The following is a 22,857-nucleotide window of genomic DNA, read 5'->3' on the forward strand; positions in this document are numbered from 1 at the left end:
GAGGGGGCTTCCTCACACGTGCCCGGATTTGGCCAGAGCACAGTGGGTGCCCTTCTGACAGTGCTCTCCTCAGGGAGAGGACTCCCTGCTACAGCACGGAAGATTTTTGCCACAGAGGTTAGTCTTAAGAATGCACCTTTTAAATGTCACAGGTATGGCCTAAAATAACACAAGACGTTAAACTGAGTGGTTTTTTCCCTCTGAGAATAGTCTTCAGGTGTTCGGCTGGGCTGTAAATCTTTTCTTTTCTTTTTTTTTTTTTTTTTGCTGATGTTTATAAGTGCTCACAGAAAGACACACGCAAACCATTAGGAATACGATAAAATAACATCTGTTAAATATTTTTTTAACTCCATGTCTGCAGCAGTTCTCACAAGGGTCTACAGGCAATACCAAGACGAGGATGGAAACAGCTTTTTATTCTAAATTTCATCTGTACACGGAAAGCCGTTTTACACAGTTTTGTAAATTCTGCGTAAAAGAGCTATTGTCATCCAATGTCACTGTGCTTACACTAATAACAACTTTTAAACACGGAGTACATTATTAACAACAAAAACCATTAACAAATAGGCATAAAAGACACGATATGTGTGCTGATATTTCACATATATTCTAGAAACAAGTTGGCGCAAAAATAAAATGTGCCAGTAAAAAAAAATAGGCGTTTTTTTAAATCACGCAATACATGATTTTCTTTCTTGCTTTCTCTCTTTCCTTTTTGTACACAATATGCTGAGATCCATTCTCAAGCCTTTTCACATCAGGATTTGCAGGCACTTCAGCAACCCAGATATATTTTTTACAATAGATGAAGTTCAGACCAACAAACATAAAAACAGCTGCTGCAAAAGAAATTCTTGTATCCCATATGCACATTCAAATATTACTCACTGCAAGAGCAATCTTTTTTGCTTTAGTTATTTTTGGATACTGACATGTTTTCAGGATGATGTGTAACAGTTTGTCTCCACTTATATCTCATTCATATATTTAAAGGTTTATTTTTAATGTAGCATCACGATGCAACAATACAGTATACGGAAGCACAAGGCAATTCTCCACAAAGCTTCACAAACTGTAAAAAGAAGAAATTGTTTTCTTTTCATTTTTTTGATCCAAAGAAAAACTTTGATTTCTTCTGCTCTTGCTTTAAGCTACCTCCAAAATTTGCCCAAAGACAACTGTGTATCAGATGACCATGGGATGATACCCTCCCTAGTTCTCTTCCTAGACACAAGTGTCATATGACCAAATTCATTTAGAAGTAAAGCAAAGCAGAACTCAGTTGTATGTTTGTTCATAATTTCCCATCTTTAATAAAGTAGTAAAATATACTTATCAAGGGCTTGGCTGTGACTATAAATAGTCTCTCTCCAGTTATTTCATTTGTAATGGACTGTGTATTAAGATTATAAGGCAATTGTAACAGGATTCTCAGGATAACCGAAAGCTTAATATTGTTTTCCTCATGAGTCAGGCTAAAGGCTTTTTTAATAAGCTCCGAGTGGGGAGAGAGAGAGAAAAAGAGTGCGTATGTGCATAATAGGAGAAGGATAGTTTTTCAGCATACAGACACTTAAATATTGATCAACGAAGACTGGTAATGACTCCACCATAAAACATCTTAGAACTGCGACTGCGATCCAGAGCAGAGCTAAGCCTTATTCACTCAAGAGTGATATGTAACCCTCCTCCTGACCCGAGAGAAATAAAAAAGGACATGTTAATGCTTCCTTCAACCTCAAATTCATTAATTTTATGCCACAAAGCTGCATGTTGGTGTAATAAGTCACTGCAAAGTAAAACACATTACAACAAATCCTAGTAATAAGCCATTGACAACTACTGGACTGGGCTACGGGACTCAGTACGCAGGGGCGGCGTTGCTCGCTTCCGCTATGATTGTCAAATGGTGGAACATCCTTCCATGAATTCAACACTTGAGACAGAACGGCAAAGACATAAGGCCCACCGACGCTTTGCCCGTAATTTTAAAGGCACTGAAACAGACAACGGATATATTCCTTAGTACCATCAGTTTAAAAAGTTTTCAAAATATAAGTCTTTATATGAAAATGTTCCTTATTGCATGATAGGTTGATCTTCATTTTCTTCACCTCAAGAATAAAATGGTCTTCCCTTTTCTGGTGTTTGCAATCTGTTCAGCCTCGCTACCTGTGATGGTGAAGGCGGTACATCTTGCCTGAAAGGACCTTTAGGAGGGGTATAATTAGGGTCCTGAATTTTCTTATAAGAGTCATAGTTGCTAGGCCCTTCAGAAGAAGTTTTTTTTTTCAGTTGTTGTTCTTTCCGCCTCTGCTCTTGACGGAGCAGTTCTTGTGTTTCTAACATTACCCTGGCATTGAAGCCGTGTCCCCCCATATAGCCGTTCCTTGATCCCTGGTAGCTGGAATATCTGGGATTTTCCTTCGCAGTCTGGAACCCTTCTCCAGGGGAATAGCTCTGCTCCCAGGAGTCTTGAGATACAGAACTGGCATTTTTTCTGCTTTGCCTGGAAAGAAAAATGGAAGAGCTTTTAAGATAAATATTCTGGTTCCCCTTCTACTGTTATTGACAAGAGTCCCTGGAAAGAAGGGTGCTTCTGCAATGCCATCAGGTTTCCCCCAACTATAGTATTCTCCAGAAGTCACATTCTCTTCTGCCTCAGAGAGGCATCTTGCCTCTTTTGCTGGGAGAACATTCCCTACAGAGTTGAACTATATTTCTAGGCCTCTCCATGAGGAATATGCTGTGAAAACCCATCCAGTGCTACAACTACCATCATGTTCTCAAGACAAAAGTGCTACTAGAGTTCTGTTGCAGATTAGGAAAGACCATACACATTGCTGTGCTTCCTAAGACACCAGATAACAGCCAGCAGTTGTAAAGTCACTCATGAAAGATTTGAATCTAGACTCACACTTGATTAAAAATGCAACAGGCAGATCTTTAAAACACTTGCTCTAACAGTGCACAAGTCAGAAGATAAAGCTCATTATTGATAGTGAGTTACACAGATGAGAGTTTCTTCCTCCCACTTCCATAACTAAGGAATTTTGTGCTATCAGGACTGTTTCTCAGTTTGCTATAGCCTTCATAAAAGAAAAGGCAGAGATAACCTTTTTGCTCATTTTTTGGCTCCAGGGCATAGGTAATTAAATCAAATACATCTAGGAATTACAAATTCTTATAACTTTTCACAATAAATCATCACATTATTTTGAAGACAGATTATGGTTTTGAAATAGCTTTAATTTACTATCAAGCTGCTAGACGCTTTTATGAATTTAAAATAAGATTGCTGATGATAAAGTAAAACAATTTTGTGCTGCAGCAAAAGAGACACCCACTTTGAGATTAAAATTAGTGTATGAGAATCAAGCAGTAAAAATATATTGTGACATTAATCATTAAGAAAATAATTTAGTTGTTTATATATGGCATGGTTTTTCATGTCAACGCACATGACTCGATGCGGCCTCATCCAATGCATATGCAGTGGAGAAACAGGAAACCCTGAAAATTTTTCAACCATTAGTAAAAGTAAAAGGTCTCCTAATGTTTTTGCAATCTTTCTTCCACATGTACAATTTGAAAATGACCATATCCACCTTATTTCATAATAGATTTTGAGACCTCTGGATGAAAATTGTTATTCAGGATGAATGTAAATTATTACAACATAAATTACAACACAATGTAAATTCTTATGCAAATTTTTATAGCTATTCCTGGTATTCACATATCCAACTTTAACAAAGAAACAGTGTTTCCAAGCCATGTTTTATCAGTCCCTGGAAGAAGAGCAAATTGAACGAACCTCTGAAGGCTACGAAACTGTCCGGTTTCTGATCTAGAGCAAGATAAATTTTAAGTGCTAGAAAATTAACTTGGAGTTAAACATTGCTTTTACAGTTTCACATGGGACAAAAGGATGACTAGTTGAACTGATTTAATTTACTGACTGTTTTTTGGTACTTGTTCAAAATTAGTTGGCCCACTTTCCTTGTCTTTCTGGGAAGATCCTTTAAAATTGACTCAAGAGTTTATTTGCCTTCAGTACTAATGATTTGAATGTACAAAGGGAAAAAAGGAGGCTCCTAGAGACTATACAAGATGAAAAGCAACAAAGCTCAAGAATGAAGCCAGTGCACACACTTTAATCATTACAAAGCCACGGTTGTAACATTAAGCTTGGGATCTGAGTTTCAGAGTAACAGTGAGATTTCTTTAAAGATCAATCACAGAGTTACGAACAGTTTGTAAAGTTAGAGAACTGGATGCCCCAGCTTGTTATAGGAGTATTGTGGTATTTACAGCACTCAACTTTAGCCCAAGGTCCTGAAATTTGGTCTGCTCTCAGCACAGCTCAAATACCCAGAGTGCTCAAAGTCATGAAATTATCATTAATTACACAGTAACATGCATTGCTAGCTTGCTAGTCATTTCTCATGTTGAAAACCACATTGAGTGAAGTTCTCAGTCACTATTTTCAAAACAAGCATTTCTATGACCCAAAGCATTATTTTCCAAATTTCTTGTAGATTAATTATCTCCTTACAGTTACTAATTTCTGCCACTGGAACTGCATTGCAACTGACTTCCAACTTTTAAATGCTGCCAGTGATTGAGCAGAAGAGAGGAAGCGAGTTTTAAGAATCATAGTTTTAAAACTAAAAATAAACCCCCAACTTAAAAGCAACACTAGCATCTGTGCTCTTCCACTCAATCGGTGTGTTACTGGGGCTAGCAAAACTGAAAGAGAATTTCTCAGGAAAAACAAGATGGCATTAATAGGTGTGGTCACTGCAGAAGGAAGGTAGAGATAAGAAGTAAAAGGAATATAATGATTTCAAAATAACAAACTAACAATCTAAGAAAACACAGTAACTTTACATTTTCCTTTTCCACCTTCTAAACTTAACAGAAAAATTCTACACTGAAAGCTGTTATAGCATGCGAAATCTGACAGATATGTTTTATTTTCAAAGATGTTGGTAGGATAAAAGTTCATGATTAGATAACTTTGATTATGAAGCTCCTATTTGTCTCCAAAAGAAGAGTTACGATACACTTGGTAAAACACAAGTTGTCACAAAAATTTTTTTTCCACAACATTTCCACATGGGGCACAAAAACCAATATAACCTTGTTGGAAGGGAATTTGACACCAACCTCCATTGTGAAGGACTCTCCATTCAACCATTCCCACTGATATTTGAAAAGGCAAAGACTATTTGCATAATGCTTAACTATGATGGTTAAATTACAGTACAACTTGGGTAAACTCTTAATAATTCTTAAAGCTAAATATCAGGTAAAAGAGATTTTGCCCAAACAGCTCATTTTAAAACATCTAAGATTTTTTAAAAATACAGTTTTGTTTAGACAAAAAGTGTATTAATTTTCAGCATTCCATTGCTAATGACCCAGTAACTTAGAAGAAATGTATATACCAGAAACTTGAAGGCCCTTGATTTTTTGGATAGAGTTTCTCAGTTCCATATTCTTTTGTTTGAGGTTTTGAGATTATTTTTGTCCTTTTAATTTTTCCTCTGTATTAGCATCACAAAGATAGAATTTCTACCCAGTAAGGAATTAGTCAACAGAAAAAACATCATCTGACATGTCAAAAGGGGACAACCCATGTCATGCTCAGGAGACTTTCGTAATTGCAGAAAATTAAACTGGATGGTGTCCCACAAAGAACAGCTTTGTTTTAATGTCTCAATTCTGTTGGGTGCTGAGTGTCATCAAATCCCACTGAAACCAGCTCTGAAGTAACTCTCCTAAAATAAACAGCTACCACATGCTCTCACTTAAGAAATTTCATGCCTCTTCCACACTGAATACATTCCACCTTATATCAATGCTAAACAAAAGTGTCTGCACTAAGTACAACATTTTCCTTCCACAAATGAAATTAGCTCCAGGCTCATATACACTGAATAGCTTCAGACAGTTACCATACCTGGGTAATGAGCTGTATTGCCGCTGAGCTTGTTGGAAACTCTCTCTTTCTTCTTGCCGTTGCCGCTGCATTTGAACCTCTACTGATACTGAGTGTCTGCCACTCTGTGAGTACGTCTTGGTGCTTGGCTACAAAATGAAAATGAAACTGTCTTAAACAAAGCAGAAAAATACCCACAGAAGAGCTATCATTTAAATTGCTACTGTACACCTACAGTCATATTTGTTTCAACACGCAGTTCAAGTAGCTCCTTCATAATAATTAGGTTATTTTCTGATCTGTAACGGTGGCCTGTGCTACAGATTCTGTTTCTGACCTACCATTTCTGAGATGCATCAGGAAAATATTGGTCCAGAATGGGTTATGCTTTTATAGTAACACTGACATTTAAATTAAATCAGTGGAACAGATCTTCAGACACTGTAAGTTAGCCTAGCCATGGTAATGCTAAGTTTTACAACCCACTGAGGATCTGAGGGAGGCGGGAGCACAGCAGCTCTTTCGAACCTCACCAGTACGCTCAAGTGATCTCTCCCTTATTAGACCCATCCTATTTTGCTGTTGGTCCAGACATGCACCACTTGCTTTTCTGAGAGACAGGGAAACTTCTTCTGGTTGGATATGATCAAGTAGATAAATTTAGCAAGTCTTTTATGGACAATGGGGAATCCTGTATCTCTGAGAAGGATTTTAGATAACATCTTAACAAGGTGACAATTTGAAACTTTGAGGCCAGTACTGAGGGCAGGTGAAAAATGGATGGCCTTTCTGGGAATACAGAGAATTACTGGTGAAGATCTGGCAGAATGGCTGGATTCGAACTTTGGATTATGAAAAACTTTACTTTTGTAGAGATACCACTTTTCATTTGATGTTACTAGTTTCTTCAGATTTTGTGATTTCCAGCTGCAAAATAGGGTGCCACAAAAGTCAAAGAATGTTATGGGCTTTTCTTGTTGTTTTAATAATAAGGTTTCACCTAACAAAGAAATAAAGCATTATTTTATCTATCTCCTTAAAATTACCAGTTCTATTCAAAACACATAAGTCTAATCACTGGGAGGTTAGGGAGCACAACCACTTGTCTGAGCCTGGGACTGAAACAGCTTGTCTCAGACTTGCTTTTGTTAAAGCACTTTGTGCCTTTTTTATCTGTGCCTTCCCTCAAAACAAACATCTCTTGTTTTTTGCCATTATAATTTCTGCCGCAGAAAGTTATCATAATGGCTCACAAATATCTGCAAGATAAAAGGCTTTTCAAAAGATTCCTACATTGAAGACAAGTTTTAGAAACTAGAAAGTTGTCATCTGTGATGTAAACTTCTCCTTTGTCTTTCTATATAGTTAAGTACCTGCACGTAGCCAGAAACACAACAAATCTGAAACAGGTGTACAACTTTTAGAAACTTCATTTTCAATAACAATACACTTCAGACAGAAAAAGCATCAGTCTTGGCTCAGAATTCAACAGGTACAATTTGGTGAACAACTGCCTTTCCTGTTATGAGAAGATTACTGTGCAAAAGAATCAGAATGTGAAAGCATAGACTATGAGTAACGGAGAACTTATTTAAGAGAATCCTTAATGCAACATTGATGTCTACTTCAGAATAGATTTACTCTGTAAAAACCTTGGTAAAACAGTATTTCTAATGAAAAATGCTTTAGGAATGGTATGATGAAGCAACAAGTTGAGAAAACAGGATCGTGTGTCAGCCTTGTGGGAAATTTTCTTAGAGATGAATAAGCTGTACATATGTATGTCCAAACCAACAACTCCCATGGAGATTTCCTACTATATTAAATAAGGGCAACACATACAGAGCAGCGTTTCAGTTATTGCATATGTCAACATTTCTAACTTTCTTGACTTTATTGAAAGTCTTCTGACATTTGGTATTTTATTGAAGGGCTCAGCTTATGGAAGCAAGTGATTACCTGAAAATCACAAGATTTATTTGTGAATTCTCTCCAGTGTGGTTATAAGCAGCTTACAGAGAACCAGAGGGAAACTCAGAAGTTCCCATCGCAACTTCTCCATAAGGAATAAAAAAATTTAAACTAAGATTTTAGAGCCAATCTCCTCATTTCATGAGTTCCACTTTAACAATGTTGGAAAGCTTGCAGCTACTTTATGTCGTATGTGAGAAAGTAGTTATCACAGATAAGACATGACATCAGAATTGCTTCTCTCTATTTGAAAACACAGTTTGGCTTTTTTCAGTTCACTGTAAATATAACAGATAAAGGATTTTTTCAGTACAGGAATGGTTAAATTACCAAACAGGTGGAGCCAGAATTGACCTGCTGCTCAATTTTGGTTTATACAAGACACTAAAATGCATCATCTAGAAAGCGTAAATGCAAGTACATGCACACACACGTGCAGAGAGCTGAAGTTACCACAAAAGCCTTTAATAAAGCAACAGAGGCTTTGAATGCCCTAAGGGACTACGAATGGACTAAGATCAAAACGTAAATTCAGAGATTTTTTTTTAATGCTCACAGGAACCAATGGTTAAATAGAGGCAGGGGCTATCACGCCTGTCTGCCCGCTGTAGCGCATGCCCAGAATGACTGGATCTGAGGAGTCAGGTCTGGATTCTCTGCAGTTCACAAAGAATTTCATCTAATGGACAGCATTTATAATTTGATGAGTCTAAAGGCAAACATCTAAAACCCATTATCTGATCTTCTGAAGGTATGAATACCTGCATGCCCTGTTAAACTAAGTGGATTTGCAATACTTAACTAATCTGAAAAGGATACTTATTTAGAGTCCTGTCTGCATGTTGTTCACATCTACAATAAGCTGTTGATATAATCGAATCTGCTATCTGATTTCAAGCATCCAAAGATATGGCAATGAGACATAAAAATACTCCCTCTGTATGTAATCACATATTCCATAACATAACATATATACACAGAGACAGGTACATTCAACCATCTTATTAATGAAAAGGCTTTTCTTTCAAATCTTTTCATTAAAAACCTCAGTGATACCATATGAATGCCCTTGATATATGGTTATGATGATATAAAGACTTAACATATTCCTTTTTGGATCCTTAACTTGTTCAGAAAAATGCAAATCTCCATACAGTGATTTATCTTTTCAATATTCTTTCAATTAAAGTGTCTAAACCAAAAATATTTATATCATAAGTAACCTTAGTCTTCAAAAGCTAATTGGTAATTTTGTCTCAATCCCTAAAGTACACTTTTATATATATATATATTTATATAAAATATATACACAAACATACATCTATGTACATGCATACCCCATTTATATCAGCACAAAATGGAGGTAATTAAAAAAAACCAGTTGAACTATTTTCACATTTTTCAACAGCAACAAAAAAACATGAATAAGGAATACACATAACACAGTAATTTTAACACTGATATCAATGCAAGGCTAAGAAGTACAATTATAACGACCTGAAATCATCCAACAAACCTGGCAACAGCTTGGTCTTCACAGTACAGATTGATAAGAACTCTGGCCTTGTTTGCGATGAGATGTATGACAAGCATTGACCTTTTAAATCAGGATGCGGTCAAGGCCACAATAACAACCAAGGCTGCATTATACAAATAAATGTATGTTCGTGTCTTCCACAATACATTTAAGTGGCAATGATAGTTATTGCATTCAGCGTTGTTAAACAATACTCAGCATGTAAAATTGGGCTTTAAGATACAAGAAATTACACAGCTCTCTTCTCAAAGAGGCATTAATTTAAAAGCAGGGCTGCAAAGATTTCTCACTTCATGCAAACAACATTTTTTCATTTCACAGAGAATGTACCCCCATGGCTCCTGTTGCACGGACCACTATCAGCAGTAAAGGGCAGCATATTTTCAGGATAAAGGTCCCTCCTCTCTTTCCTAGCTATAAAACGATGGCTGCCCAGAAAGTTTCTTTCCCTGCAGGGCAGCATTTCTGCCCACGGAGGGTAGCTCTGCATGGTGGCAGCATGGATCCTCCAGGACTGGCACAGATCAAAGTTGCCACGGAATTACAGAGGGGAGATCACGGGGGCGATCCAGGGCGCTGGGTTTTCAGGGAGATCCGATCAGTTCAGGTGACAGGAGATCCACCAGTTGAGGTGACACACCTATCTGACAGCCTACTGCCATAGCGAGAAGCTGGGAGAAATGCTTACTCAGACTGATAGAACTCCTTTGTGTTGATAAAGAAGCAGTTAATGGGGAGATTACTAAAGGAACAAGTCCCTTAGTATTTTTCCAGTCATTAAAAAAGGTCATTATTTAATATTAAAATAAATGTGCTGGTTTTTTTTCCAGATTAAGCTCTGTGTTTAACCAAGAAGTTTCAAGTTCACCTAGGAAGTTGGTAGACACAAGGCCCCCAAAAAGTTTGTGGTTCTTATAGTTCAGCACTAATTAGAAATAGATAAAATTAAATGACCTTGCCTGCTTTATGTGCAAACGTACTTTGCACAGATGACAGACAATCCAGTAACTGTGTATATAAAAATTCAGAATGATAAAAAACATTCAGTTCTTCTGGAGATGTCCTTGATACCTATTTTTACTTCCATCTGTTTGTTTATGTTGCTATGGTAAACAGAACGTATAGCAATATTTCTCTTAAAAATTGCCAACAGGTGTGTGTATTAATTCTGACACCATATAAGAAAATCCCATCCCTTTGTGTATCTTTCTATGGTGTATATGTAGGAAGCTGAATGGTGTGGTACAGGATAAAGATTTCCATTTTGCGTATAGCAGCAGCAGAATGAAAATCTTCATATGGTGGAAACAAACCACTTAGCCCTGAAGTTCTGCCTGGGGTATTTACATGCACTGCATGCCTGTGAGCTATAAATATGTTTATTTACAAACCAAGATTATTTCATTTCTTTTTAAAATCTTCTATCTTCATTTTCTGTTTCACATAAATTAGTAGATTGAAACTAGTGGGGGAAAAAAGTTTAAAATATAAAATTTTAAAGTCAGAGCCTGAATCTTGGCAAGAAAATTGCTGGTATTTCACAAAATCCTTTGCAGATTTGACACAGAATGGATATTAACTACACAGCTGAAGAGAAACTACCTGTGTAGAGGGTGCCCTGCGTAATTTTGGTTTCCTCTCTGAAAAAGATTGGGGTAGGAGAAATGGCAATTTAGCTCCTAAAGTATTCTTTGTCTACTGCATTAGATATTGCCTAGTATCTTGAATAAAATACCCTGAAAGAGATTCTTGAAATGGATTCATAAGAGAAACAATTGATATATTCCTTTTCTTTCTCATTAATGTGTTGAGTAATTCTACATAATTTACAGCCTGACATAAACTTTATAATGTTTGTTTTGAGTATAGTCTATTATTATTTTTTCAGGTAAAATTAATATGCTACAGTCAAAGTTACAACAATAAAAATCAGGCTTCTTTTTTACTGAAAGAATTTTAGATTATTTAGAATTCATATTGGCTTTGACTAGGTCAAGGACTTGAATACAGGGATAAGAAATGAGTACCATAAACAGATAAAAAAGAATTTCTTTTTCTTGAAATCTGTCTTAGAGAAAAGATCTACACACCAACAAACAGCAGAAAAACAAGGCATGGTCGCTAAATTTCCTGAGCATTTCTCTATCAGGGCATGCCTAAGTCTGTTATTAGGACTTCTGGAGTCTTTCCTCTATGAAAATCATGCAATTATTTACCTTTCACAAATTTGTACACGTAATTAAAGCTATACTCAGACGAATCAGGTAGTATATTTATTTTGACCAAGTTAGTTGTTCTCTTTAGAAAAAAGAGTCTTTTTATTTGACTCTTAAATATTTAAAGTAGAGTTTGCTCAGCTGCTCTCTCGATGCCAATTTTCACCCACCATCCAAATAGATCCAGGATGACTGGAGATGAATGTATTTGTGAATGGAATTTGCCACTTTCCATTTTTAGCACTGCTTTTTTTAATTAAAGATGAAGAAATAAGCCACCAAGTTTTGTTCCTTCTGCATCTTTGTGGGGTTTTTTGATCGTTGGTATGCTTCTACAAACAGGACTGGCAAGCAGTTGTAGTGTTTTCAATGGATTTAATATGCTCTTTTTTTTTAATTGGATTGTTCACTCCCATGACATTTAGGGTTCTAGCGCTGCGTTTTTGTTATTGAAGGTGAGGATCTGTTAATTAAGATGTGACTAGGCAAAAATAAAAGATATAGAACAAAATACAACCAAAATCCCCCAAACCCCAGGACTGGTGCAAGGAAGAATAAACCTCAGCAGACCCAATTCTACCCAGAAAAGAACAAAAACCAGAGGCTCAAATTTGGTACCAAACAGAAAAATCAGCGCCCAAAGAATCCTGCATTGGTATAAAAATGTCATAGCAACAGCAAGGGCCTTAAATATTAGCAGACATACCGTGATTCCATGCAATTCTACATGCCCAGATACACACTTCTGCAAACTCTGACTGGAATTAACACCAGCAGGATTGAAATGGATTAATCACATTTTATGTTTGTTTGTTGTTTTTTTTTTCCTGTGTAACATCAGGCATACAGTATTGCCCTTGAAACCTTCTTGCACCTTGTCTTTTGAAACATAGAAAATAAAAAAGCCATGAAAGAGAAAAAAATATCAGGAAGCCTGAGAAAGTTATCTTAAAGTAAACAAATGCAAAAACCTTTTCATAAAGCTTTGACTCAGTTGCAGAACCAGTGGATTTTAGAGATGCCTCAATGTTGCGACAGTTAGTCAGTTATTAAAACTTAACAGTATATCATTCAAATGGCCTTGAGCAGAAATGTTACGCTGCTTAATAGATGGTGTCATCTCATTCCAGCGCTATCGCTTTTTGTGTCTGTTAAGCTGCCTGCTGCTGTATGAACACTCATAGACAGTCCAGTATTTTGTTCACTGGCAGGGCAAACACAGCCAGGCAAAAAGTCCAGCTCTGTGGCATTGCTCATCTGCAGAGAAATAACCTTCACCTGATGGGCACAGCCAGAAAGGGATGGGGTCAGGTGCCGGTCTCTCTGCCACAGGTATCGCTCAGAGCCAGCATGATGTAGTGCGCCGTGGTACGGGGATCTGCCTCCAACCCGTGGAGGAGACCTTCGAAGGTATTTGTCACAGGTAACTGGACTCCTGCCTCACAGGCCATTAATAGTCCGGGATGGATTGGAGTTGGAGATGTTCACATTTTGATAATATATTAGCGGGTTTCTGAGCTATTGAGCTCCTCTGAATATCCTCAGAGCTGCTAGATTTCCATCAGTATCCATTACTTACATTGCAAACTTTGTGTTCATCTACACTTCCTTAAAGTAACCAATAGTCCCACATCACATCAGCACTTTGTTCCCTATCCTCAACCCTCCCATCGGCTTGTTAATGAGAAATGCAAACTACTTATCACCTCATAGCACACACTTCTCCGTGGATGGGTTTTCCCTCTCTTTCTACCCAAACCAGGTCAGAGTTGGCTGCGGTCATGCGGCTCAGAGGCTTCTCTGGATGTAAAGCCTGTTGTTTATGTAGGCTGCACAACCCATCTCCCTCAGGTGAAAAGACACTTTTCAACAACGGTCCATGTACTGGTGCACTTTTCACTGCTGTGGCTTGTGACCAACAGCTTACAGATGGAGAAGACTGAAAAGATGTTGATGAATGTATCTAAGCATTTTCCTGCACACGTATTATAAACCACTTTTGCATTTTTTTGTGTCACTGGTATTTAATAATACATCTGGATCTGTTTTGAGAGGGTGTCTTAATAAAGTCCATCATTTCAGGCTAATAAGTTAAAGTAATACACACTCCTTAAGAGAGGGTTATGGCTCCTTAACACTGAAATGACTGTGAACTGCTGAAATAGATGAGATCATTGCTTTATCCTTTCCAAGCATTGTGATCTTGAAAGGCTAGAGAACATGATGGGAAAAAAAAATTACAATGCAAAAATACTCGGGGCCAATTTTTTTAAAGTACTTATCTAAAATAAAACATTTGGTCACCTACGTATTTAACAACAGAGCAGCTCCTACAAAAGCAACAATAAGCTTCAGAATTAATATTAATACATTAAGCTGAATTAGTCACTTTGAGCTCATTTGCATGATCTGTAGAAGGGGACTAAACATAGAGATCCCATTTGTTTAAATAAGAGAAAAAGGAAAGGTCAGTGTTCTGACCCACAATTTAGGAAATTATTCCATTCCTAAGGTAATCAGCCTGTCATCCAAATAATTCCCTCCTCGCTCATTACAAGAAACTATAATAAAAGCCAAGTTGCCTGTCTAAAGTTGCTATGGCATTTAGATATACAACAATTTGGCCCGTGACCTTCAGTAGTTAAGTTCCCAAGTCTTCAAGAGTGCAAGTTTTTCTCATACACAGTTTTCCCAAGAATGCTGCTCAAATCTCTCGTTTGGAGACCAAACAGCAGTTGATATGCATAATGGAAAGTACCTCCTACACCCAGCCCCCTTTCACCCCAAACCTGCTACACTATAACTGTGATAAGCCATCACATTATCTTCACCACATCAAATTGAAAACATCTGGTCATAAAAAAAATGTTTATTTTATTTATTCAATTGCAGAGAAGGTTAGAGGTTTTCTAACATGGGAAAAGAGGAGCCTGTATACTGATACAGTATGTTAAGCAGTGTTAGGTCATTTAGGGATACATTTACCTTTGTTCCTCTCCATGCTGCATGTCAAAAATACCACAGGTTCAAACTGGTAAGTTTAAGATGGACAAGGACACAAAGACCCAACAAAATTCAAAAAATCTTCTATATTCACCACAATAGGCAAACAAAGATGACGTATGCATTATGATGTTACCTAGGTTGTTCTCAGTGACTTCATACACACAGATGTGGATCTTTGGCTATTTCCACCTTGGTCTCGTGTGCATCGTAATGCTAAGTAACAATAACCCATCACCTACACCCGCTTCAGAGGAAGCTGTGAGAGATACTACTGCTGTCATCATACAGCTCCCACTTTTTTGGGAATGCAAGCAAATTTTTCACTGTCTTTACTGTGGAATTTTTAAACAAAAATACAGTAAAATACTTGTCCCATATTTAAAGGATCTTAATTTAGGATACATAATTGATTAAAAACCAACACTGATTCATTCAATTATATTAAACAAGATAAGCATGTGGATTTACATAATTGTATCACATCGTTAGATCAGATTGAACAGGATTTAAATGATCAATTAGGACGTATATCTCAAGACAGAACTGTCTCGGCTAATATAAGTGGCAAAGGGGTACTATTGTGAAGCATGCTATTATGCATATCTCTCCTTTTTTACTGTGAAAATACATAGCTCTTCCTCTTAAGGAAAAGAACTAATCACAGTGATACTTCTTCAGAGAAAATACCATTTAGAAGGTTACGTGTTATCTCTAAGTTATTTATCGTTAGCATGTGTTTTATTCTGATCTTCCTAGAAAATTTCAGAATCATTGATATTGCCTTTGAGGCAAAAAAATCCAAGTAGTAACTCACAGAGTCAAGGTCTAAACACAGAGTAAATAATGCTATATCCACACAGGACAGATGGCTGAAGTTTAAAAGTGAAATAAACATCAATGAACCAAAAATGGGGATAAGAGAAAGGGCACGAGTGTGGAGGCAGAGGACCCTGCGTCCCTGTCGGTCTGCTCCCGACCGGCCTGGGGACAGCGGGAGTCAGCCAGCCTTTCCAGGTTTGACAGGCTCCATACACTTACCCACGGCTGCTCAAAGCTGTAAGTACGTCTCCTGTCTTCCACGTCCTCATCTTGCTTTGCTTGCTGAAACTCTTGTCTCAGGCGCTGTATCCGGTCATGATTGTTAGGGGTTGATCTGTTGCTAAAAGAGGGAGGATGGAAATGATCAATATACTTGGGAACTGCCATCTGTGACTGTAATTTCTTAGCACAGGACTGCTACTGCAGTGCACGAGTACAGACTTAAAAATAATTTCCAAGCATTTAGTACAAAGATCTTTGGTTTTTTAAAGATGAATAAAGCTGTTTGACTTATAAAGAAACTTCAGATGGTGTAAGGATAAGATGAATAAGGCTATTGCTAAAAGTCATCAAAAGTTGCTGGCATCTTTTCAGTATATGTTACTCCTAGAAATGAAGAGGAATGGATGTGCTAGTGTCAGACTTAACATAGAGGGAAATTAAGAGAAAAGTCCTAATGATCTCTGCTACTGAATAAACAGGAAAGATACTTTTTCTCAATCAATAAACTGTAGTACCGTCAGATCTTTATTCACATCAAATTCATTACAATGTCTGAAGGCCCTACCTATATAAAATTTGATTATTTTCCCCAATCAATAAGAGCCTGTCATCCCTTAGTTCTGTTTTTAACAAGTCTTTTAAACTGATCAGCCTGAAAGCATTAAAAGGCTTGGAGGCCAGTAGAAAGCAATCCCTCTGACAGTGCCATACACAGGAACACATTCAGGCAGCAGACTGGTGCTGGCTGATGCCCCGGAGATGCCGGCGGGCTGGGGAGGGCTCAGCCCTGGACGTGCCGCTACCGACCGGCACACCCAGAACCTTGCATTCTCCAAAAGCATCCGTTTTTCCACAACGCCTGTTGCAGGTAATCTGCTCTCCATAGCGCAGATTTATGTGAAACCATAATGAAATATGCACAGGAATGGCTTATTTCACGGGGCAGAGGGAAAGTGGATATTTATTAATCTCGTTGCCGTTTTCCCAGCTGTGCAGCTCGTACCTGATCCCTACAACCCCCACCATATTTCAAACATGTTAATGTGGGAATCACAGGAAGCCTGACAAACAAATATGTTATATCAAGACTAACCAGAAGCATTTTAATCTCTTCTTATGGCCTTCTTAAACCCTGCATTTCATTGTTTATTTCAAAAGAGCTGATGAGGAATGGTCAGCTCTTACTTTGCTTCAAAAGAGAAATCTGCAGGGAGACAACGGAAAGCAATTCAATAGATTCCTGTTCTTGGATGCAGGGTACAATAAACATGGTGAATTTATATCCCATGTCTTCTCTCATATGAAAAGAGACGATTCTGGAGTCCATTTGTGACTGTTTTCCGTGTCTTTCGGGACTGGTAGGTGCAGTGGATTGGAGGCTGTAGGTGTTTGAGACTTTACCTCCCACTCTTTTCAGTGCCATTAAATGGAGCTTATCAGTGCTTGGTTGGCCAAAAAGAAAAAAAATAGCAAGGTTCTAGCAAAGGCTAATTTTTTAAAAGGTTTGGGTTTTTTTTCCTTTTCTTTGAGCCCAAAGGCAAAGAAAAGGAAGGAATTTAGGGAAGTGTTTTCTTTGATTTTTTTGCAAATGGGAGCTTTAAGAAATGCTTTATTTGTAGGGTAGGTCAACTTCTATGTGCAAATTGCCATTTTGAAAAGTACAATTAAAAGAAAGTTTTATTTAGAACAGGTGGAAATGAAATATTGTGGCATTTTCAAAATTCCCACTTCATTGTAGGTGTGTTGCTAATTCTATTTCCTTAATTCAATTTAATTTGTGAAACAGCTTATCTCCATTTGCAGTTTTATGTTATGTAAATTTATTCCTTATTGTCTAATTCTGCCCAGCTTTACTATACAACCACTTGTTTTTTCCCATGTATTGCTATACACTGCACATTTTAAATGCAATCAGCACAATCCAGTACAAGACATACAAAATACTTTTAAATGGTCTGTTGATTTTTAAAACTGGTATTGTTAATCTGACAAACAAGTAGTCCAATACTTTCCACACAGACAGTGTTTTCGGTAAGATAAACTGCACTTAAATGTAGCAAAATACTTCAAGTATTAGTATATCAGGTATAAGAACATATGCTTGAAAGAGAAATGTCATTGAACTTTGGTGCAAAATTACCAGAAAAGTGCCATACGTAAACACCTTGAAGTACTCAAGATGATCAGTAAATAATCAGCCTTCATTAATCAAGGTTGTTTCAAACTCTAAGGGATCACAATGCAAAAGTGACACTGGAGCAGTTATCCAACGGCAAAGAAAAACAGAAGATAAACCCCAGAAGTACTGAACTAAACCCTGTAAGGAACAGACATACTCTACTAGCCCTAAAACGGGCTACTGGAGGGATTATTACAGACCTGAGGACTTCTGCACATTTTGTGATTGTTATTCATTAAAACAATTACATCAACAGAGGAATAGCTAGCAAATGCATAGTGTCGAAGCCATGAAGTCAAAATGTACGTCTCCTCCCAAACAGCAAATGCATGAATTTGACACCCTTTACACTGCAGAGATGGAACAACAAGAAGGATCCTGGGATTTATGATTAACTTGTGTCCAGACCTAGGAAGAACTTATTCTAATGCCCAAAAAAAAAAAAAAAAAAAAAAAAAAAAAAGAAAAAGAAAAAAAAAGTCAAGCTGATTTAAGAAAAGTTATTCAAAGTTATAAAAAGGTTTGATAATGGCAGAGAAGATAAATCTTTTAACAATATTTCTATTTTATCTGAAAAGCAAGGGACATGACCCAAATTTAGAAAATTGCAAAAGAAGTGAATTATAAAAAAGGACTATTTCACATAAAAGAAAGAGCTAAATTAAAAGACAAAACTACTTCTGTATCTACTCGAATTTCTTTGTGCTCAAAAAGTCTGTGAGGCACATAAAGTGAGGTCAAGTCAGCGGTTTTATAATAATAAAAAAAAAATTAAACATTTTTATTTAGAAGAGGAAAAGGGAAAAGGTAGGCAGCTAAAGAGGGACTAAGATACTTTTAAGAAGATTATTTGAGTGCTTAGACTGTATCTCACATTGGCTTCCTTTCATTTCTATTTTCTTCTCAACCTTGTTCTGATTCTCTAGGTTAAATTATTCAGCTGTCCTAACTTTTGCACCAGCAAAGGCTTGCACATCTCCATCCTCGCCTGTCATGCTGTCTCCCATTTCTTTTCATGCCTCCCTTCATCCAGTTAATTTTACTATCAGTGTTTTTTCGCTATGTTTTTTATGTCTCCCACTGCACTCAGAGAACACTTGGTATACCCGCTTGACAACTCACTCAACTCCCAGGCAACAATTAATACTTCCAGAAGGAGGGAAAAGTAAAAATCATAATCACAATAAAAAACTGTCACGAATAAAATTTTGGAGTGCAAACCTAAAAGTGCAGACCTAACTTTATTCCTTTTCAGGTCCTGAGATGTTCTATCTACAACTCTTTATGTAAGTCACATCATTATCCCTCGAGACAGACCTAAACAAATTATATCCAGTGTAAGGAGTCCTTAGCCAGTCTAAAGCAAAATGAATTTTGACTTATTGGACGAATTCATCCAAGAAAGGTAGGGTCATATCAACAGACAACTAGGATGCAGGGCTGCAGGTGTTCCTGCTGCTTAAATTCCCTTTTGACTTTTGCAGATGTATGGTGCAAGTCCTCAGAAGTTTAATTAAATGCACCATGTTTTGTTTGAGTTCTTCATACAAATGAACTGAAAATCTGAAGGCAAATCACCTCCAAGAATTCAGGACCACAAGTGAAAAGGAAGGAGTCCAAAGTTTATTGAAGATTTGACCTATGTTAGTTTTAAACTTTTTAGCAAAACTGGAATTACAGCTCGCTACAGTAACCTCAGCTTGCCCAGACAGCCCTTCCCTATGTCTACTCAATAACAGGCTGGCTGCGAATTTAGGGAAGACAATTAGCACCTCCTAGCATCGGATGCAAGTGATGTTCTTATTTCAAAGTGCTGTCATTATTAAGTGTTAAAAGAAATAAAGGAAAGGCTTTTAGGGCCAAAGCTAACTTGGGTTGCAGAGCCGCTGGGCTTCCTTGTATCCCATGTCTACTTGGCACCCCGTTGCCTTCCCTCTGCAGATGGCACATTTCACAATCAACTATTTTGTGAGCACTGCCTTAAAACACACACCCACCAGCATGGGCTAAAAATGCAACTGTAAGCAAGGCTTAGATAGGCCAGAGCTGTCACACATTTCCAGAAACAAGCAGCTGCAGCAATGACCATCAGAGTCTCAGATCATTAAGCAATGTCTCAGTGTGATGTCATGCACTGATGTACAGAGTTGTAATCCTTTCAAAACAGACAGATTTTCAGTGTGATAAAGCAGATACAAACATGCTACTGAACAGGGATGACTAAAGCTTTGGAAAAAAAAATTTATTGGCCTGAAAAAGCATGGAAAAGGGTCTTAACAACATCACCAGGCAGTTGCAACATGACTAGAATAACCAAAAGGTTAGTAAACAAACAGTGTTCTTTACACCTTGAAATCTTTTAACACAGATTGGAGCTGCCAGGGACTCGCTGGCCTGACTGGCTGCTCAGATCTCTGGATAGCAGTTATAAAACACAGATGGGTTCTTATTTACTTCAAGCTGGCAAATAACTATCACCTATTTGTATAGAATAAATTCCTTTCCATTTGGACAGATTACTTGCGTCATATTTAAAATCAAGAGCTGAATTTTAATCTACCTGTGTCTACAGGTAGAGAGGAGCAGAAAAAGAGTTTATTTCCATCCCATTGCGGATTAACAATGTCCTTGCTCTGGTGGCTGTGCCTTAGTTGGCAGCACCCATCCTTGCCAAAGTTCAGAACTAGCTGCGTGTCTACAAAATCAGCCTATTTCTTCATGGCTTGAGCAGGATGAAAACAGCCCCAACAGAAAGCAGAGTGTTTATAATCTAATAGAAAAGCTTCTGCTACATTTAATGAAACTTGAGCACCCTCTCGCCACGGTGCTTACTCCAAGCAGATGGATTTGTCTGTTTCAGATGGCCCTTGAGGGTGGATAAGCAGAAACTGTCAAGTTGTTGCAAAAAGCCACGGACGTAAAATAAAATGAAAGTATGCCCTTTACCAGGCTTAAAGTTAGCACCATACTCCAATGCACAGCCTGCTAGTCTGTTCACTTTAAACAGAATTGTTAATTGTCAGTGACACAGATGACTGTGCCCACACACCGCCGGGTTGATGAGGGCTGAGCAGTGGCAGAGTTTGCACTGTCTCCTTCCTGCCACCAGCTTGCCAGAGGAGGTTGGTCTTTTCCAATTATTTTTTGCTGTGGTTTATTTTTTGACATCTAAATACCAGTCCTCGAGCTTACATTAGTGTAACCATTTTTGGCTGGTCCTCTCCTTCCAGTGTGCCCTACATATGGTCCTTCTCTGAGACACCATGGAATAGCTTTTCCGCAACCACATGGATATTAACATATATAGACATGGTACACAAACAGGAGCAACCACGGCCAGCGTCGTATAAAATTGCTGCTGCATGATTACAGAATTGCTATAGTCAGTCTGAGAAAAAAAATCAGCTGAGCAAGAGATCAAATTTGTTAGACTACAAATGTACTTGTAACATGGTGCAGCTATAACCTGGAAGGAGGCATAGAAAGGTTTATCCTAAACTGCTTTTGTTTTTCTTAAGTGTCAAAGAATTTATTGGGAATAAGGCATTAAAAGGAGGGGGAGGGGTGTAAAAAAGCCCCCAAAATGTATCAATTACAAAACTGCAAATAAAAATAGCTTCTCTGCACAAGCTTCATTAAGTTTTATCAGCTAGTATCTTGGGGTTTTACACTCAAACCACAGGTCATAAATTCACAGTAAATCCCCCATATGTTCACCAAACACCTGAATTCAATTTCTCTTCTAGTTGTAAGAAACGGAATGCGCTGCTCAAATTAATTATGCATGCAAAGTTAGTTTCTAACAAGGGCAGCTTCTTGCATGCTGAAGGGTATACATCCTATCTGAATATTTTTCCCCCAGATCTCTTTCAATCTTGACTTATTTCTACTATTCACAAGGTTATAAAAATCCTTCTCTCTTGCCATTTCATATTTGCTAAATGACTACAGAGCATTACACATCCTTTAAAGTCTGCAGTTTCTAAAGGCAGCTAAATTCAGGGATTGGCTTAATGTGACAGGCAAGATCTAACATGTTACCTGTACACATACCTACACACTTCAGCATATTAATTCCATCAAAACAAGGACTTAAAACCTAGGATTTATGTCAATATATATGCATGTGAAATCAGCTCATGAGGAAGTTTTCTCTCATTTCCAGTTTACCTTCACAGTGGTAGTCATCAACTCCAATACCACAAAGAAGTTATGCAAGTCCCCAAACGCACTCGCTTTCTTCAGTGAAAGAAATTAATTTCCAGATTTTGACATTGAGATTTGTTGATCATTTCACACCAATTTCAACAGAGTGAATCATTAAAAATCAGAAACATACATCTCTATTCTCTGGGTTAAAAAGGTAGTCTCAAATACTCTTAATTCGGCACTAGCTTCTGATGCCATGGCCATAAACAACGTGGAGAGCTGGAGCTGATAGGGACGTCACTTCACCACAACAGTCTCTTCAAACTCTCCAGACTAGATTTCACTTCGAGTCCCTCTGTGGCCCTTCTGTAGCAGGGCCATCATTTTACAACCAGTGAAATCTGAAGAATGCACCCAAGACCCTTTTTATTGCCACCATCACTCTTCCTTATTAGCCTGTCAGAGCCTGCACACCGGAGACAGAAATCCAGTCTTAGTTTTCAGGGGAGTTCTTCTACTAAAAAGAAAAGTCGAGATTTTAGGAGCTTGCTATAAACATCTGAAAACAGATACTCAGCTACTGGGTCATCATGCAGTCTAAGCCTTACTTTGGAGCTGTTAGATTTTGCAGGTATAAGCCAAGCCAATTTTCAGCCACACACAACTTGTTACAGCCATTGTCATAGGGTATTGCATTTTCCAAGTTAAAAAAAAGAAAAAAGAACCTAAAAGAAAATACATGACTTCTAACTGTGAATTTCCTATGAAGCTGTTAAGGAAATGGCAGAAATACACATACAAAGAT

The 22,857-nt window shown here is 37.7% G+C and overlaps 1 protein-coding gene across 9 annotated transcripts in view; it reads right to left on the reverse strand.

The window, feature by feature from the left end:
- Window positions 1–1,419: 1,419 nt before the first annotated feature.
- PARD3 (par-3 family cell polarity regulator) overlaps window positions 1,420–22,857 on the reverse strand; it is a 460,545-nt gene continuing 439,107 nt past the window's right edge. For 8 of the 9 annotated variants that reach the window (XM_010585343.1, XM_010585352.1, XM_010585335.1 and 5 more), the window contains 3 exons: window positions 15,722–15,842; window positions 5,975–6,102; window positions 1,984–2,515 (listed from right to left, as the gene is read on the reverse strand). In XM_010585343.1, the coding sequence (XP_010583645.1) occupies window positions 2,122–2,515; window positions 5,975–6,102; window positions 15,722–15,842 (643 nt within the window). In that variant the 3' untranslated portion in view covers window positions 1,984–2,121. Of the gene's footprint in view, window positions 2,516–5,974; window positions 6,103–15,721; window positions 15,843–22,857 lie in introns of all 9 variants that reach the window. The other variant, XM_010585300.1, reaches the window with a different exon arrangement.

The sequence above is a fragment of the Haliaeetus leucocephalus genome, unplaced genomic scaffold (genome assembly GCF_000737465.1).
Source record: "Haliaeetus leucocephalus isolate CR32 unplaced genomic scaffold, Haliaeetus_leucocephalus-4.0 Scaffold0, whole genome shotgun sequence".
Classification (NCBI taxonomy): Eukaryota; Metazoa; Chordata; class Aves; order Accipitriformes; family Accipitridae; genus Haliaeetus; species Haliaeetus leucocephalus.